The 19,222-nt window shown below is 41.4% G+C and overlaps 1 protein-coding gene across 6 annotated transcripts in view; it reads left to right on the top strand.

The window, feature by feature from the left end:
- ABLIM3 (actin binding LIM protein family member 3) overlaps positions 1-19,222 on the top strand; it is a 186,473-nt gene that overhangs the window by 135,388 nt on the left and 31,863 nt on the right. For 3 of the 6 annotated variants that reach the window (XM_075600970.1, XM_075600964.1, XM_075600965.1), the window contains 7 exons: positions 2,573-2,631; positions 8,508-8,579; positions 10,506-10,661; positions 11,997-12,120; positions 13,367-13,465; positions 14,107-14,157; positions 18,256-18,390. In XM_075600970.1, the coding sequence (XP_075457085.1) occupies positions 2,573-2,631; positions 8,508-8,579; positions 10,506-10,661; positions 11,997-12,120; positions 13,367-13,465; positions 14,107-14,157; positions 18,256-18,390 (696 nt within the window). The remainder of the gene's footprint in view (positions 1-2,572; positions 2,632-8,507; positions 8,580-10,505; positions 10,662-11,996; positions 12,121-13,366; positions 13,466-14,106; positions 14,158-18,255; positions 18,391-19,222) is intronic. The other 3 variants (XM_075600967.1, XM_075600969.1, XM_075600968.1) reach the window with 3 other exon arrangements.

The raw sequence follows: 19,222 nt of genomic DNA, 5'->3' as shown, positions 1-19,222 counted from the left end.
GCAACATACGGTCCAAAATGTACTGAGGACAAACATTATTGTGGTGCAGTATTTTTGCATTAGTTTGACCACGTTTTGCAGCAAGGAGACTTTGATAAACCAATGAAGTGTCGTCTGGATCGGAAGGTGTTCTGGAATAGCACTGCTATTCCAGATATAGGCACCGAAATCGTTTAAAAGAAGCATTTCAATAGTCTACAAGACAATAATGATCTCATCAATCTCTTACCAAACACTCTTCGTGCCCTCCCTCCTACATATCTTGCATTTACTTCTACCAGTATGGGTCTTAATATATCACTTATATAACATATTCAGAGATCCCATAATCTCTCTAAAATTATATCTAATGCTCTCATTTTACTTTATCATGCTTTGTTTTGCTTTATATTTTCATTTTGCTTTATGTTGCCAGTTTTATTAAAATCTGTAGCACTGCATATATGGTATAGGCAATACAAAAAAATAGTAATAACTGCAAGGGGTAAGAGTGCTTAAAGCAGCAATACTACACCCCCTCCCACCACCCCCTTTTATTTTTTCCTTATCTGTTTTCTTATTTTTCTATGTATAGCATGTGTCAATGTATCTATATTTTTACCTAAACTGGCAATAGTTTGGTGTATTAAATCTGTTTAAATTTGTAAAAAAAACTGATTTTGTGGCTAACTAAATGGCCACCTTTAAGTTCCCATCAATCCTTCAGTCAGTGTAAGGCTACGGCCCCAGTGTCAGCTCCTGTACGCGCGCCTGGCGGCGCATGCATGGGTGCAAGCCACGATCTGCGGTCTGTGTTCGAGCTGCAGGGGGAAAGACAAGATTGCAACGGGGGTGGGGGGGGTTGCCATGATGTCACGCAGCTGGGTTACCCTCATTGGCTGAACCGCCACGGTCTTTTGGCCAAGGCGGTCACTCATTGCGACTTGTGCCGCACACACACCAACTGGGGCCTGCCCCAACTGGGGCCTGCCCTTGTGTGCGGCGCTCGCTGTAGGACGCGCCGCAGCGGCCACTGGGGACTTGGCCTAACTCAGCAGCTACAATGTATCCTGATATTACTAAGGTAACATTATCTATTACTACCGTATACAGCTCAAACTGCTGGGAACATTGGCAACACATTATCACAAACCTTGGCTAAAGTGGGCTAAAACTGCTATAGAAATCAAAGGATGCTCAGTCTATTCAAATTCATTAAAAAAGAGGCATTAAGAGTTGATTTTTTTAAAAGTAAATATTATCTAATACTTAAGAACTGATTTATTTAAAAAACACATATAAGATTTCTCGTGTTTTGCTGCTTTAAGCAAAATATTTAAGATTGATTACAGTGTGAAGATGATTGTCTGTTGCCTCCCATGTTTTATTTGATCTATCTGCTCGCTAATTGTAACTGCAATGGCTGAGAGTCACCTCTGGTCCCCTCTCCTGGCCCCTGTTTAACACACATCTCTGAACTCAATGGGCAGAAAAGAGCCACTGTCACCATGCCATGAAGCCACTTCAAATCTTCTCCAGCACAGGGAAGCCGCTGCTCTAAATATTCAATTGGAGACTTTGATTATCAGGGGACACGAGACCCTAACCTTCAATAAAGGTGCTGTTAGAAACATTGTACTGCAGTAATCAGGAGGTGATAACTGTCAGGAGCAGACTAGGACAAAAGTGTACCATCTTGGCCTAATAATGCTGGGAAACATTGTCCAAGACCACTGTCTCCTCCTTCTGACCTCATTATATTTATCACCTGATGACTTGCGTATTCAAGTACAGGTTGAAAACGTAATCTTACAGGGGTGCGCAAACTGGGGGGCGCGAGATTGTCTGTCTGCGGGGGGCGCGGGGTTTATAGAGGCCCCGCGCGCTTCCCGATGGCACTTAAAATAAATGCCGGGGATGTGGCGAAGGCCTCTGTGAACTGCACTTACCTTGGCTCAGACTGCTCCTGGAGACGTGTCGCCATGGCAACATGACGTCATGACGCCCAGAATGCCGGAGCTGAGGTGGGGTGGGGGGATGGGGGGCACGGAGAGGGGGACAGCCGAGAGAGGGGCGCAGGGAAAAAAGATTGCACTCCCCTGTATTAGAATATAGGCTCTTTAGGGAAAGTAATAATTGCGCATACAAATTACACGTACAGCAGAGAGTACACCATCATTGCTTTTATAGAATGAAACGCTGATGCATTTGCTCCCCTGTGCCGAAAGCACGAGGAAGTCTGACAAATCTATTATCATGGACTCCCCAGAGAGCTCTTAGCAGCCTTCATATTAAAGGTGACCTTCAAATGCTTGTGTGTATTCCAAATACCCCTTCACTGGCAAAGTGATTTATGCAAATGTGTTTGCACAGGGGAGAGCGGTTAGCATCACCTTGCATTGCATGAAGTGATACAGTGAAGGAGCACCCTTTATGCCTCTTTTATTGCCTGTTTTCTGGTTTGATTAAATTCTACTTCCTCATGTCTGCCTTCTCTTTTCTATATCTTTGTTGTGTTCCTCTTACTCCGTTTCAGCAGCTTGTTACTAGTTACATGTAATTAGTCTAGCTAAAAAGCTGCATTTTCCCCCAGGCTCTGAAGTGTGGCATCCAATCTGTAAACAGGCAGCTCGTGCAGAGAAGAAACTAAAGGTGAGTGAACTAGCACAATGGTGAGTGACTGCACAGATTTGACAGCGTATAGATCTTAAATGAAGTACCTTTAATTACTGGACTGTAAAAAGATTTATTTTTACCCCTCCTACCTCGTTTTCTATGTCATTTTCCATTTGGTTGAACAGATCACAGTGCATAAATCACTTTTGCATCATTGTTATTATGTCACCCTGCAGTGGGAAATAAAGACTTTGTTAGTCATACATTACTTATGTTTTATATTATATCAACCTGCACTGTGTGTGCAGATCCGATTACATGCTTTAAAGAGGCAATCGAAGCAGCTTAAAAAAATCTATATATATTATCTTTTAATATATGGAGCCTTTGATTACCTTTATTAAAAACAATTACCTAAGCTGCTGATCGATTAGTTCTCCCGTGAGCGATCAGCAAAATCCTGCATCCCCAGGGTTCACTGCATTGCTGCCTTCAGCCAGTGTAACTCAGCAGCTACAATATATTCGTATATTACTAAGGTAACATTATCTATTTTTACAGTGTGCAGCTCAAACTGCTGGGAATATTGGCAACAAATGATCACAAACAGGAAAGTGTTACAAAGATCTTGCACTGCTGGGGAAGTGTGCTTAAGCCTGCTATAGAAATCAAAGGATGCTCAGTGTATTAAAACTCATTACAAATTACATTAAGAGTGGAATTTTAAAATAAAAAAAGGTAGTAAGTATTATCTAATACTACAGAACTGACTAAATAAAAGACTAAAAAAACACTATTACTTGGATTGCTCCTTTAATGGCCTATATTGCAGTAACTGCACTACATTCTTCTACGGTTGCACCATTAGGACACAGAATCAGTTAGAAGGAAGGTATGCAGTATCCGTGCATGACGGCTGCACCCAATTAATGCAACACTCACACAATGTTAGCTTTCTAGCACTCCTACCACAAACACTTTGACATTGAGTAGATAATGGCATGGGACACCAGAATCCGCATGGGTGGGAGAGGTGCAGTCTACTGATAGCACTGTTTGGCTCCTTCACATCAAATTATTGCAACAAAAGTGCCTGAACAATCATCTATGTTGGCAACATTAACTGCAAATGTATAAATGTACACATTTAATTTGTCGTATACATTTCAGTTACGCTTTTAGCAATGCAAAGAAAGCCTCCTAAGGCCCGGGCCATAGAGGTGTGGGGAGAGCGGAGGCGCGCTAACGCTGAGGCTCGCCTGCTTCAGTCAGCGCGATTGCACGGCGAGCCAGCGTGCGCGAAGGGAGCCGGGGGGAGGTGGTTGGAGGTGGGGCAGTGACGTCGCTGGGCCAATCGTCCGCGACGCACTGATGTCAATGTCACGGCGCCGAAGTCACGGCGCCGTGACGTTGACGCTGCTGTGCTGTGATTGGAGGTTTTCAGCCGACAGCGCGCTGAAAAACAGCTTGGCGCTCGGCTGAAACCTCCCAACGCCTCAGCACGCCTGCGGACGCTCGCGTGAGCCCCCTCTCAAGGCATCCTCATTGAGGATGCAGGGGCTCAGTGCGGAGCGTCCGCACGCCTCAGCACGGCTTCCCGTGCTATGGACGCAGCCTAAGAATAGCTCAGATTCATTCTCCCTCTTTTAATCAATTTGAAAGACTCAGGTAAATTGTTCCAGAAGTGGGAAGAGCGACCAGATTCTTTATTATATCATGGAACTATAAGCAGGTTTCTGGAGGCAGGTCTAAGGAGATAAGTGCTTTGTAGAGTAGGGTGAGAAGCCTGTCTACAAAATATTTGAAGGTAAGACAGGAAAGATGTACATTGCACCTGGACTCCATGGATAGGCAACCTTGTCCAATCAAGATATCACAATGGTGGGCATTGAAGTTACATAATAAGAAAAAACTACATACAATATTGAGTTGTAAAGAATGAAGTAAAGTTTGCCGAGGTGAATTTTGGGTGCTGTACCAAACACTTTATCTCCATTGTCAATAATTGGCATTAGCATTTGCTGTTCAATGCTCCTTATGACCAAGGGGCTTAGGCAAGATTTATTTCTATGAAGTACACCCAGTTTGTAATAGCTTTTGTATGCCAGTTTATCAGTATGCAAACCAAATGTTAGATGGGAATCCAGCCATATACCGAAATATTTCAAGCTAATAACTGACGCAAGATTAGAGCTGGATTTGATCAGTTGCTCTGTCGTGGGAAGCTTTTATAATGTAGCCTTAGTCCCAAGTACCATTTGCCAGTGTTTAAAACCAGCCTGTTTTAAGTGATCCAGTTTCTAGCCCTCGAAAAATCAGATTGCAGTACATTTTCAAGGCCAGAGAGACGGGGGCTGCGTGCAAATAGGAACACTGCAGCTTGTTTAACATAATACGGTGGTGAACAGTATCAAAAGCCTTTGCAAAATCTAGGCATATTGCACCAGTCAACTGCCCCTGATCTGATACCACACTGGATTTCATTGTACTGTATATTTTTAGAAGGGTCGTTTCTGTTGAGTGATTTGGTTGAAAGACAGATTTGAGTTGACTAAGAAAATGTGACTTCTTATAATAGATTCTTAATCGGGAGTGGACACATGTTTCCATGATTTTGGATAGAATAGTTATAATAGAGATTGGTCTGTAGTTGGGGACAATGTTTTGTCACCACGTTTGAAAACTGGGATTCCAGGCATTATGAATTTGGTCACAAAACAAGATAGGGTTGATTATGGAGGCAATTGGATTGGTAATGACTGGGACAAGAAGATGTACTGTGGGAACATAGATTGCAATTGGTCTTGCCCACATTGTTTATTGAGCTTTAATGGTAAGCACTCCTGTACTATCTCTTATCTGTCCTATGTGTCTTGATAATAAGGAAGTAGCACACTCCACAAAGTCATTGAATGTGTTGGCAATGGCTGAGTGATCAGACAAAATAACATCATCCTTTTTCACACTGGAGGGTTCTTGGGAGCTACAGGGCTCAAAAATATTATCGATGACCTTCCAGAATTTTGCAGGATTTGATGTGTTTTGATAGAAAATTGTCAGATTAGTAGTGTGATTTTGCATGTCAAGTTTACCTTGTGCATGTATTTGGCAGGGATCTATCATTTTCTAGATCTTGTGTAAAACCAGTTAATTTGTATCTACTCCACGAGGCATCGCTAAAATGGTAACGCTCAATAAGATTGGATGAAACCCAGGAAAGATGGACCCCACCGACTCTGACTCTGTGCAGTGAAGAATGGATATCACAGTGTTTTAGGAACTACTGTAAGATTGGAAATAGTCAAGTGTAAAATCTTGAAGGCTCCAATTTCTAAATGTTCTAGTGAATAGGATTTTATGGCATGATCACTGAAAATGTCAGGTAAAATACCAGATTTGATTCTGTTGGTACAGGAAGATAAGATCCAAATTAAAAGTGAGTGGTTACAAGGTTTTAGATTTGATCACGTTGGTTGAGAAATTAGTTGGGTTCAATTTAGTGATTTGAATTATGTAAAGATTTTGTTGTCTTTATGGTCAAGCCGATTGAGGTGGAAGTCACTTAGAAAACTAGACACATCAAATTGGGATTGTGGTGGGGCTTTTGGGGGATGGTAGATGCCAACAATGATTATGGGTTTAGAGAAAGGGCCACGCAATTTGTCAACTAAATTTCAACCCCACATTATATACGTTGTGGTGGGTACAAAAGTGACACAAACCATCCACTGCACAGTGTACAGCAAATAAAAACATAACTTGTGAGCACATTCACACCTGACAGGTCTGCAACCCTGCTTTTCCCCATTAGCTCTTAGTATACAGTGCTTCCCCTGCAGCCAGGGATTCTGGGAAATGACATGCAAATGAGCACAGTGTCACCTTTTTTTTCATATCTATTTTAACATGGACCCCTATAAGCATATGTCTACCATATTAAACAACTTTTGTGAGTAGGATTATTGGATATGCACTTCTTTAACCCAGGCTGTGATGAAAGCTGTGTAATGCGGCAGACATAAATTTATAGGATCCATGTTAAAATGGATAAGAAGTCAAATGTGACATTGTGGGCTCAATTGCATATCATTTCCCAGAATCACATGCTGCAGTGGAAGCACTGTATGCTAAGAGATAATGGGGAAAAGCAGGTTTGCAGACCTGTCAGGTGTGAATGGGCTCACAAGTGATATTTTATCAACTTCATTTCAAATGTGCTACAGGCGTTATTTAGTAACATGAATTTTAAGGAATCTTCAGTATAAATTAACACTCCTCTTCCTCTAAAGATATAATAGCCTTAATAGAGATAGATGTATCAAGAGTTTTGGGACTTATCTAGGTTTCAGTTAGAATTGTGGGTTTAGGATTATACAAGAAGCACAATGCACCAAATTCATCTAGTTTGGGCAGTAGGCTAAGAATATTTATATGGATGACAGAGCCCTTTGGGGAATTTAAAAGGGACATTTTCTGAGCTGTAGAAGTTAGTGGAAACGGGTGGGCCTAGGTTTAACACAATATCACCTGCCAACGATAGGAAAAGTTTTTTAAATAATTGTCTGGTTGGCAACGGAATGATGTTTACAATGGCAGTTTGATTTACTGGTGCTACAGTAGGTACAGTAGGTTGTTTTCCAGAACACACCACCAACATTCAATAGCTAATACACAGTTGTTGAGTAAGCCAGGGTGTAAGATTACATAGCCTGAGCTGCTGAAGGGAGCGTTTTTTAACTTTATTTAGTGCTAAAATATTTTACCAGGAAAAAATTACATTGAGAGTTACCTCTCATTTTCAAGTATGTCCTGGGCATAATGTAAAGTTGGCAACAATACAAGTTACAGTTACAAATATATTTAAGGTAGGAAACAGCTGATATCTTCAAGGAATTAAAAAGGAAGCATGTTTGAGGGACTCGGGTAAATTGTTGGAGCAGTGGGGTGATCAGTACAAGAAGAAAGAGCGACTGGCTTCTTTATTGAAGCTTGGGACTATAAGCAGGTTTCTGGAGGTGGATCTAAGGAGATAAGTGCTGAGTGCAGTAGGGGCGAGAAGCCAGCTCAGATAATTGGATAATGTGTCCAAAAAGTATTTGAAAGTGACAAAGAATGTCAAGTTTGCTGAGGTGAATTTGGGATAATAACTGGCAAAGAGAGTAAGACTGAAGTGAAGTCATAGTAAAGAAGAGAATTGCCGTCAGTAACATTATAGGTACAAGAGCTAGGATCCTAGTGATGAATAGAGAGGTTTCAAGGGTTGAGAACATAAAATGTACTGTAGCATACATGATTTCTGCATCCAAATGCAATGCTTGGGCTGTTGCCCTCCAATTGTTCCTCTTCTGTTCAACTCCTGCATTACTCCACATTGAATGTCACCTTTCTGAATGGCCGCTTTCCACCATCCTCAAATTGTCCAATGTTCCTACATGGAACTCTGTTGCTTCTCCGCTCCCAAAGACATTGTGTTCCCTACCGCTGTTACCCCCTGAACAAGACAGTAAATGGAGACACTAGTGTAAAAAAGAGGGGTATAATAGGTATATAGAAGTATTGAAGAAAGGAAAGATAATACAGGAACGTGGAAAGATTGCACCTGTGAGAGGGAGAAGAAAAGGTGCTTGGTCTCAGAAAAGATACTTTAATGGGGATTATTGGCCAAAAATTGCACGAACGACCAGTATTAATAGAAATGGAAAATAATTAAAAGAATTATGGTTGTCTGACCTTGATTATTTCTCAAATGGCTTTCTAGGTGGCACTATCATTCCTGCAAAAAAAATGCTACCTGGCAAGTAAATGGAAATAGAAACAAAGTGGCAAAGATTTATTGTACATGTGATTTACTAACTATGTCACAAAGTTAATATGGGAAATAGGTGTACCATGTCCTCTTTTTGTCTTCACAGTACAGAAGGGCTTCTGAGACCTCTATCTCCCCTCCAGGATCCAGCATTGGTTCACCCAATCGTGTTATATGTGTAAGTAACTAAGCCATACAAGTCCAGCCCATCTGTGTCCCTGGGGAAGGCTAGCAATCTTTTATAGAATCTGAATCTTTGAGATTCCTGGAGTCTGTCTGGTAAACCTGTTCATTACTGTAAGTGTCATTCCACTGCCAGAAGATTATTATGCTCTGTCTATCTTTCCTGCTGATCTTCCTCCTATTGTGTCACACTTGCTTTCTGTTCTGAATCCAGTCTCTTTTCTTTCCTACTTGTACGTCTGTTATGTTTTCTTCTTCTATTGTGGGGGAAAGGGGCTATTTATAAAGTGTTTCTATACGTGATTTTGTCATAACACAGAAGCACAGAATAATAGCAAATGAGTGTGTCTCCGTGCACCAATGTATAACACCTATTTTTATGTGATGTCATGTGTGCGCGTCAACATCTTTTTCACAAAGATCAAAATGATGGCAAGGAGTGGAGTTAGAGGCAGAGTTTGGATGTTTTCTGTGGTGCACATATATCAATACTATGTTATCTTAAACTACAAGCATGTGCCACTTCTGTGCGTCATAAATGTGTCAACATTTTTCTTGGCATCAACAATAAATGCAAGTAGATGGAAACATTTCTTAGTGCCTCCATATATTTGACAATACTGTATTTCCTTGTTTCTAAGACGCCATCGATTGTAAGATGCACCATTGATTTAATAACAGCTTTTTGGGGGGGGAAAGAATCACTACATTAAATGTACAGAAAAAATTACAATGACAACTTAAATGAAGGCACCTGCAATAGGGCAACAGCAACCTCCTGCTCAGCACCACGGCAGCACCGCGTTTTAGGAACATCATTCCACGTACAAGATCACGTGATCCTCAGTTGACTCGCATTAGCGGCCATATTGGTACAGGAACTGTTCAGTTACAAATACCCGTTTTTCAATGTTTGCCAGCACGTACAGAGCAGCTATTCCAGATTGGGGAGGGAGAGAAGGGGTATGTCTTCACCTCTTCTCTCGTTTCAGGGGCATTATAACAATGTAACATTTTTACATATAGTTCAATCCAAATGGCCAACTGCGTCACAACTTATTCCTCTTCCTAGCGGCTGGTGAGTTTCTTTTGATCTCGATTGTAAAACACATCCCGATTTCAGAAACATTAAAATGTAACAAAAAGTGTGTCTTAGAATCGAGGAAATACGGTGGTCAGTCTCTTGCTGCTTTGTTAGTCAAGAATTTAAGTAATTTGAGTAATCAACTAACCGTGCATTTGATTAATGGTAAGTTAAGAGGATGATGGTAAGAGGAATAAAAATGAATATATCCATAATTCATATACTTTTTAATTGGCTTTCATAAATAGTTGCGTCATGTTTTTGTACATATAATGTAACATGACGCACTAAGCAGACGTGCGATGAATGTACAGTATGAACATGAATAAAGACATGCTAATGATTTCAGGTAAGTAGATTAATTCTTAACGCAATGCATTCTTTCATTTTGTTTGGTTAAATATAAATATATCTACACAGTATAGTAGCCACCTTCGTCTTTTCTATTCTGGGTATCTATTTCTGCCTTTATTTATTATTTCTATTTATGTTAATGTAACTGAATCTTTTAATGTCTATCTCTGTACGGTCTGTCATTTTTAAATCTCTCTTACTAGAATTTCCCCTGACTCTTGCTGTCTCTATGTGCTTCATGTTAACGAATTCTCCCTGCTTATCTGGAATATTTGTTTCTATTCATTGCACACTCTTCTTTTCAAACCCTTTGAGCCATATTTACCATAGCAGTGCTATACCATAAGTCATCTTTCACCACTGGAAAATGTCTTACAGACTATATACACTTGAATGGGCTATGAGGTATCTACTGAAATAGCACTGCTTAGTAAATATGAACCTTTATCTCTTGGTCTTTTTCCCTCCTCTTTTCTCTCTCAGGCAAAGGTAAACAATGAGATTCTAAATTACAAGGACCTAGCAGCTCTTCCTAAGATTAAAGCAATCTATGCTGTGCAGCGCCCAGATCTCATTTCTTACGAGCCTTATAGCAGATACACGTCGGATGAGATGCTGGAGAGATACAGCTATGGGGAGGTACACATTTCTCCAGATCCATCATTGTTAGATATTCTGCTGATAGGGAACCAATGCACACCTAGCTAAACCCAGCATAATCTCTGTAATTCTTTAGTCCATACTGTGGGTGTATGTGTAGCCACATGATGTGTTGTTTAGTGATTTACACTGTGCAAGTAATACCATTGAATACTTTGTGGAAAAGAAGTTATATCAGTGGCGCTCAACACTGTAATCATCAAAGCAATTCTAATAGATATTATAAAATATATATTATAAAATATACAACCAGAGCCACGGAAATCGCCCGTCTGATTGGATGCTCCACGTGGTAAGGGTAAACATGTAAATATACAAAGAAATCAAATCATAGCATAATACTGTAAAACATACACATACATAAACAAACAACACTTAACAAACGCTGAGAACAACAGGTAACTACTCACAATGGCATTTAATATGGCATATCATTAATATCATAAAATACACTTATTACACATAAAATAGTACATAAAAACATATATTAGGTTCAGGCAAGATTCTCCAACTCGGGTGGGGGTACCTGCTTACCGAAAACAGGATGTAATCAGGCAGTGGATAATTCAAAGAGTATCCCCTCTTATGGATAGCTTCTGCTGCTGCTGCTGCTGCTGCTGCTGCTAACACCTGGGCTCAGACGAGGAGTCTATTATGGGCAGGGACAGGTTTTTCCAGCTAGCTGCGTCTGCCTCAGTCCTCTCCCAGCACTGCAGAAGCTCCAGGACCACACACAGAGATACTTCCTGGTCTGCCCGCACCACGTGCACCAAACACAGCAATGCTGAAATGTTGGATATTCCTACGCCAGCATGTTCTTTCCCACAGCTCACAGCTCCCAGCTTCGGAAGGGTACAGCACTCACACCCGAGTAGTGGGGACCTCACAGAACCACCCTACTCGTTTCGAAAGTCTTGCTTTCTTCCTCAGGGGTTAAAAGTAAAGTTTGAATTGAATACTTTGGAATATCTGAAATATGCTAATTGGCCTAGGTTATTCATCTGTACACATCTGTGAAGAAAGGGTCTTATACTGGAAACTTACTTACCACAACGACAGCTTAGTATTAGTAGTAGAATGGATCAATGTTTTAGCTTATATTTGGCTTTCACTGGCATCCAACATTTGCTCTTTACATTGTATTGTAAGATAGAAGGATCCAGTCTTTTTGTTGAAGGGCAGTGGAGCATTACTTAGAGTGAACTAAGGGGTCTGAGTTACCACGTTTCCATTTGATATTGTGTATACTCGGCCTGTTACTACTGTAGTTATGGGGATTCAGTCTCTGTTGATCATGTTTCCTGCCTCCTAAAGGATATTTATGAAGGGATGGACCTACGACAGAGAAGGTCTTCTAGTCCAGGTTATATCGACTCTCCCCTCTATCGCGACTTATCCCTCACCATGCCTCGCTCTCCCCAACATTATTACAGGTCAGGTAAGCATGAGCCAGTCACTCGTCAAACCTTCTACATTCCATATTTAATTATAAATGATTGTGTTTAGATCAGAGTGCCAGGATGTAAGTCATTGCATTTTCATTGGGGGAGCATTATTGCTGAGAAAATCATTCAGTAGTTATGACCCTTTGACAGGAGTACTTCACTGTCTTGCATCAGCAGCTTCCCTACTAATAAAACATTTAACTGTTCAAGTGCTGGACTGGCCAACAATCCAATATGATATGTCATATCTCAACAGCAAGTAGGTATTTTAATTGTTTGGAACTGCTAATGTCATACACAACATAAAGCCATCCTGTAAATCTATTCATTTTTTTCTAAGATTTTTAAATGTCGCAAAATATTTGCAGTGTGGTGAGAAGAATATTATTTTGTATGAGTACAATAGAAGCAATAGTTTTTCAAGCATGGTAGTACCACCCTTTCTCCTGCCCCTTCACCCCACGATGGCACCATTCCCAAATCCTCCAATTATAACTCTTCCTTCTACCTGTTACCCAGCATATCACCATTTCTCTTTCTTTCTCTCTCTGTGGGCCTTATTCAATAAATTGTGATAGCATCTATCTGGCGCTACTGCACGGAAAACTTCATTGACTGCAAAGGAGCTATATGTGTGGCAGCACGGAATCTCAATTTATAGAATAAATGTCCTCTGTCTCTCTCTTCTGCGCTTCTGTTTTTCTTCTCTCTCTCCATTATTATACTATTTCTCCTTTTTTTCCTCTAGTCTTATCCTTGTTTCCAATGTTCCTCTTTTCTTTCATTCCTCTCCTTTCACTCTCTCTTTTTGTCTCATTTACCTATTTATTTTTTTCTATCATCTATATATCTGTCTATCCATATACTCTCTATCAATCATCTATCTATCTTCTAGCTATCATCTATTCATATAACTATCCATATACTGTATCTATCTTTCCATCTATCCATAGAACTATCCATGTACTCTATCTATCTATCTATCTATCTATCTATCTATCTATCTATCTATCTATCCATATAACTATCCATATACTATGTCTATCTTTTTATCTATCCATATACTGCATCTATCATCTATCTATCCATATAACTATCCATATACTGTATCTATCTATCATCTATCACCACTCTATCTATCTATCTATCTATCTATCTATCTATCTATCTATCTATCTATCTATCTATCTCGTTTCCCTTTCTTTTCACCCTTGCTTTGCTTTCATTACCCTCTTTCAGGCACAGAGAGTGGTCGCAACTCCCCCTTCTATAGCCAGTTAGATGTACGTTGCTCTACGCCGACCCTTTTTCAAGCTCCTCAGCACTTCCACGTACCAGGTAGGCCGCAGAAAGAAGAGGGTTTAATGGGGAAAGGAAGTCCCATATGAGGCAAGAAAAGATGAGATATCTACAAACTACTTGGGATTAACTGAAATAGTTTCTATTGTAGCATTGAAGAAGGCATCGTAATTACCACATTTAAAAAGCTTCATGCTACAAGAAAAGATCGGAAGGTTTTTATTCAATTAATTAATATGCTCCAAAAAATCTAAACATTAGTATTTATTACTTTCAAAATGTAACAGTCCAATACGAAAGTCAGACCACTGACAGTCCCTTTGTATCCTCCCTTCTGCCACCATATCGCGTACTTTGTATACACATACTTCATTCACAAAAGCACTGGCACGCCTTCCCCTTCTCACCATCCCCCAAGCTTTAAGCGTCTGTCACACAATGGCTTATAGATACCCGATTCTGGCTCTCCTTACTGACTGTTCCTTCTTCATCTTACGACTTGTCCTTCAATTCCTTATTTTCTTGTTCATCTCTGCTTCTTCTTGTTCTTCCCTCATCCCTCTATCTTTGCTGATCTCTTTCACTTTCTTTGCCCCTCTGCTGTGGACACCCTATCTTTCTCTTTTCCTCCTGTCTTTTCCCCCCTCTCTTCCTGTCCTCCTTTTCCTTTCTCTTCACAGCTGCTGGAGAGAGTAACCTTTACCGGAAACCCCCCATCTATAAACGGCATGGTACTGTGAAGACCCAGTTGCATGCTGCCCTTGATGTGTTGTACACAATACAATGCATCATTTAGTGTCATGTGTTGTGTAGCAAGCAATACATGCTGCACCTTATGTAAGCAATACACGTAGCAGCTACTTGTGTTTAACAGCGTGCATTGCATGTTTGACATGGGATGTGTATGCAATGCAATAACACCCGTGCTGACGAATTGGGTCCAGTTGGCAGCCATACTTTGAGATATTGTATGAAGCTTATGCCAAAGCTTGCTAAGGCATGGTCACATATCATGCATGACCTCTATCATGCCTGCAGTGATTGCATGTGGGGACTAGAGGCCATATACTCTAAGCAGTGCTAAGCTATACATCACCTTATGGCACCTTAAATCAGCAATGCCCCACAAAAAATGATTTCTTTTTACTGTATATGACCCAGGGGTTTATCTAGAGCTAAACTGCAGCACTCAAGGCTCCGATGACCCCTGATTGCTAAGATATAACATTTCTTACTTTGGTCAGTACTTGCTAGGGAAAACAGTGATGGCTGCAGTGTCATTTCACAGTGTCATTGATTTCTATTGACTGCCAGATTGTGACTGACCGCAGTGGACATAATGTTTCTCCCGAACAAGAATTCTTGAAACGGAAATGTTAAAATTAAATATCTCAGGAACCAGGGCGACCCCATAACTTGGACTGCTGTGGATCAGCTCTGGGGGCACCCCTTGTTTCAAATAAGGTAATATATATATATATATGAGATATGAAAATATATACACAAAGTGAGCAGCACAGATTGCTGCTTTAGGACACCTTATGATTTATTCACTTGAATGGGCCATAAGGAGTTCAATGGCTAAGCACCACTTCGCAAATATGGCCATAGATGTCTTTCATATAGTAATGACATGAAGTAGCTGCAGTAAGTGATTGATGTGCACTGGCTGGATTGTATGTGAGGCAAGGGCAGGGTGGTCAGCGGTAAAATAGCTGCGGTTACTAAAACAAAGCTGAAAAATACATGCCCATGAACATTCATTCAGAATGATGACTGTGCCCCTGTGTCTCTTCTCTCCCGTCTCTCCCGTGTCTCTGCTGGCCGGCTATGTGCCATGGTGTAAGTAAGAGCTTTATTCCTCTTCTCTGTGGGAAGCATGGCTCTCTTCCAGCTACTTACTTACAAATGTGCTGAGCCTAGCAAAACAACATTTGCCCAGCTTTCTTCTCCTTTATGTACATATATATTTATACTGTACATATGTTTCTCATTTACACACATGTATGCATATGTGTGGTGTATCTCCCTCTTTCTCTCTCTGTGTGTGTGTGTGTGTGTGTGTGTGTGTGTGTATATATATATATATACAGTGCTTGACAAATCTATTAAAATACAGGCCCGTGGCGACTGGATTTGACCCCGTGGCGACCTCCTCATGGCCGACACCAAGCAGGGCGGGATTGGGAGCGGGACTAGGTGGCGAGTAGATTTTTTGGTTCGGCGAGTAGATTTTTGGGTGATTTGTCAACCACTGTATGTATATATAGATATATATATATATACAGTGGTTGACAAATCACAAAAAAATCTACTCGCCACACAAAAAAATCTACTCGCCACCTAGTACCAAACGTGTGCTGCTTGGACAAATATTTACTCGCCCGGGGGTTAAATCCACTCGCCCGGGGCGAGCAAATGTATAGGTTTATCGAACACTGTATATATATATATAAAGCAGAAAATAGCCATATTAGTCCAGTTAGTCCATAGGTCCTATGACATAAATTGTTAGTCCAATAAAAATGTTATCACCTAATACTGAAGAACTCATTTATTGTGCACTATATATATATATACTGTGTATATATATATATATATATATATATATATATATATATATATATATATACAGTGTTCGACAAACCAATACATTTGCTCGCCCCGGGCGAGTGGATTTAACCCCCGGGCGAGTAAATATTGGCCCAAGCAGCACACGTTTGGTACTAGGTGGTGAGTAGATTTTTTTGTGTGGCGAGTAGATTTTTTGGTGATTTGTCAACCACTATATATATATATATATATATACTAGCTGAGAGACCCGGCGTTGCCCGTGAGTTAAATTTCCCGCTAGGAGGGGGGGGACGACATTGGACAGGACGGGGTGGGGTACAGTGGACAGGAGGGGGGGACGGACAGTGGACAGGAGGGGGTGGAGGGACAGTGGACAGGAGGGGGGGACACTGGACAGGCGGGGGGGGCAGTGGACAGGAGGGGGGGAACAGTGGACAGGAGGGGGGGGACAGTGGACAGGAGGGGGGGGACAGTGGACAGGAGGGGGGGGTTGCTTAAAATTTTCGGGTCCCTCCTCTCCACTCACCCTGTATGTTTCTCCGCTCCCCCCTCTCTCTCCGCTCTTCCCCCTCCCCATGCGCAGCTCTGGTCCCCACCCTACAGTGTCTGACACACACACAGTGTCCCACACACACACACACACACAGTGACACACACACACAGTGTCACACACACAGTGACACACACACACACACACACACACACACACACACACACACAGTGACACACACACACACAGTGTCACACACACACAGTGACACACACACACACACACACACAGTGAGACACACACACACACAGTGACACACACACACAATGACACACACATACAATGACACACACATACAATGACACACACATACAATGAGACACACACACACACACACACACAGATATGTCACCTTTCCTTCCGGACGCCGCCATCTTAGGCACTCGGCGCCGCGAGGCAGCTGCAGGCTGCCTGCCCACTGCCTGTCCCCCCACCGGGGAGGGAAGTGAGCGCCAGGGAGGGAGGTGAGTGAGCACCGGGGAGGGAGGTGAGTGAGCGCCGGGGAGGGAGGTGAGTGACCGCCGGGGAGGGAGGTGAGTGTGATGGGGGGGGAGAGGAGAGAGAGAGTGTGTGTGTGTGTGTGTGTGTGGGTGTGGCCGAGGGGGAAGAGAGTGGCAGATGGGTGACGTCAGACCCACCAATCTGATTGGCCAGAGGCTGAGGACCAATCAGATTCACCGCAGCTAGTACCAACCTTTCGATTTTATATATTAAGATATATATATATATATAATCAAAAAATAAATAGATGATACTGTTCTGTGGCTAACGAAATGCTTTTATTTGTGCGAGCTTTCGAGATACACTGATCTCTTCTTCCGGCGATGTTACAATGAATGAAGCAAGGATTACTTAAAAACAGTGTCTCTTGGAATGTTATCTGTTCTGTTCCTTCCCCCAGTGTGGATGTGTTTTATGGCTAGAGGTGTCAAAGGGTAACATCGCCGGAAGAAGAGATCAGTGTATCTCGAAAGCTCGCACAAATAAAAGCATTTCGTTAGCCACAGAACGGTATCATCTATTTATTTTTTGATTATTGAAGCTCGGCTAACACGGTACTGATACCTCTACATATATATATATATATATATATATATATATAGATATATATATATATCTATATATATATATATATATATAAAAAATTATATAGGAATGCAGGCTAAGATAATGTATATAACAGATAGCATTTATCTAGTGTAATTGTGTAATAGATTCCAGTTATTATAGCGTTATAATATACAATAATAGGTAGATTATTATGGATGCTCAGAATGGGACATTGTTTTATCTACAGTATATTGTTAGACTGATCGCAGTGTGAAGACTCACTGCAGCGTACTTCCAACATTGCTTTGTAGCTGAGAGCTGTTTAATGCTGCCACTTGCAGAGATTACCAAAGTCTATATGGTTGGTTGACAGTGAAACATTGATGAATCTGTGAAGAATGTTACTGGAAATCATGCAGTATTACTTGGCAAGTTGTTATATATCCTTGTTCTTATTAAATTAGAGCAAAGTAATACAGTGTGATATATAATGTGATTTGCATTGTGGAGTCGGACAGAAGGAGAATGAGGGAAAAATTGAAACATACTGCCTTATCATCACACATAATTGCTAAGTTGAAGATATTGCTGTATTTAACGGCTACATTAAATGTATTCTACCCTCTCCATGTTTATCCTGCCTTTTCTCTTTTAGATGATCCATTTGAAGCAACCAAAAGCAAAACAAGTGAAGATCTTGTGCAGTCCTCTAAATATCTCCATACATACGCCATGGGCCCTGACCCATACTACCAGTCTGAGTCCGAGTACTGGATGTACTCCCCGAAAGGTACTCAACAGTCTACTCTTTAGGTCTCTTTACCTCTTTAGGGGATTGTGACACTAAATCAGTGATTCCCAACCAGGGTTCCGTGGAACCCTGTGGCTCCTTGAAGCAGTCTCAGGGGTCCCTCCTATGGACCACAGACCCCCCCCCCCCCGGGTGTTTTTTTTGTATATGTATTTTGTAGGGTGGATTGAGAGAGAGTGGGGTAATTGACGGAAGGTAGGGACGAGTGAGAGAAGAGAGGGGGGCAGGAGTGAGTGAAGAAAAGAGGGAGTAAGAGTGAGACGTAAGGGATAAATACATGCGAGGCGGGAGGGGAAGAGTTAGTGAGATGGATGGGACAGAAATACATGCGAGGAGGGTGGGGGGAGAGTTAGTGAGATGGATGGGAGAGAAATACATGGATAGATTGTGGGAAATAGAGGTGGCTCGTGAGGTGTGAAATGTTGTGACTGACCCCTGTCGAACCTAATATGTTTCAGCCAGATAGGGGTTCCCCGAGATTTTTCGAAATACTTCAAGGGTTCCTCCAAACAAAAAGGTTGGAAATGACTGCACTAAATAATGCAGTGCTCTAGTTGCCATTCATGAACATATTTCAGCAAATTGCCTTAGATAAGCCGTAATGGCTGCAGATCTTCTTCATGTGTAATTAAGCCAGACTCCAAGTGGCACAATGAGAATATGTGCTCGACCTAAAGAAAGCTTGGGTTGTTACAAAGTGGAAAATGGTGTTTATCTTTCAATAGGGCTCGGAAACAACACGTTGGTCAGTTACAACATGATCTAGATTAAAAATAAGAAAAAGTCAAGAGAAATTGTTAGCAAAATGGGA

This window comes from Ascaphus truei, chromosome 5, assembly GCF_040206685.1.
Source record: "Ascaphus truei isolate aAscTru1 chromosome 5, aAscTru1.hap1, whole genome shotgun sequence".
Lineage (NCBI taxonomy): Eukaryota > Metazoa > Chordata > Amphibia > Anura > Ascaphidae > Ascaphus > Ascaphus truei.
The sequence above is the reverse complement of the archived record's forward strand: the minus strand, read 5'-3'. Positions and strand labels throughout refer to the sequence as shown.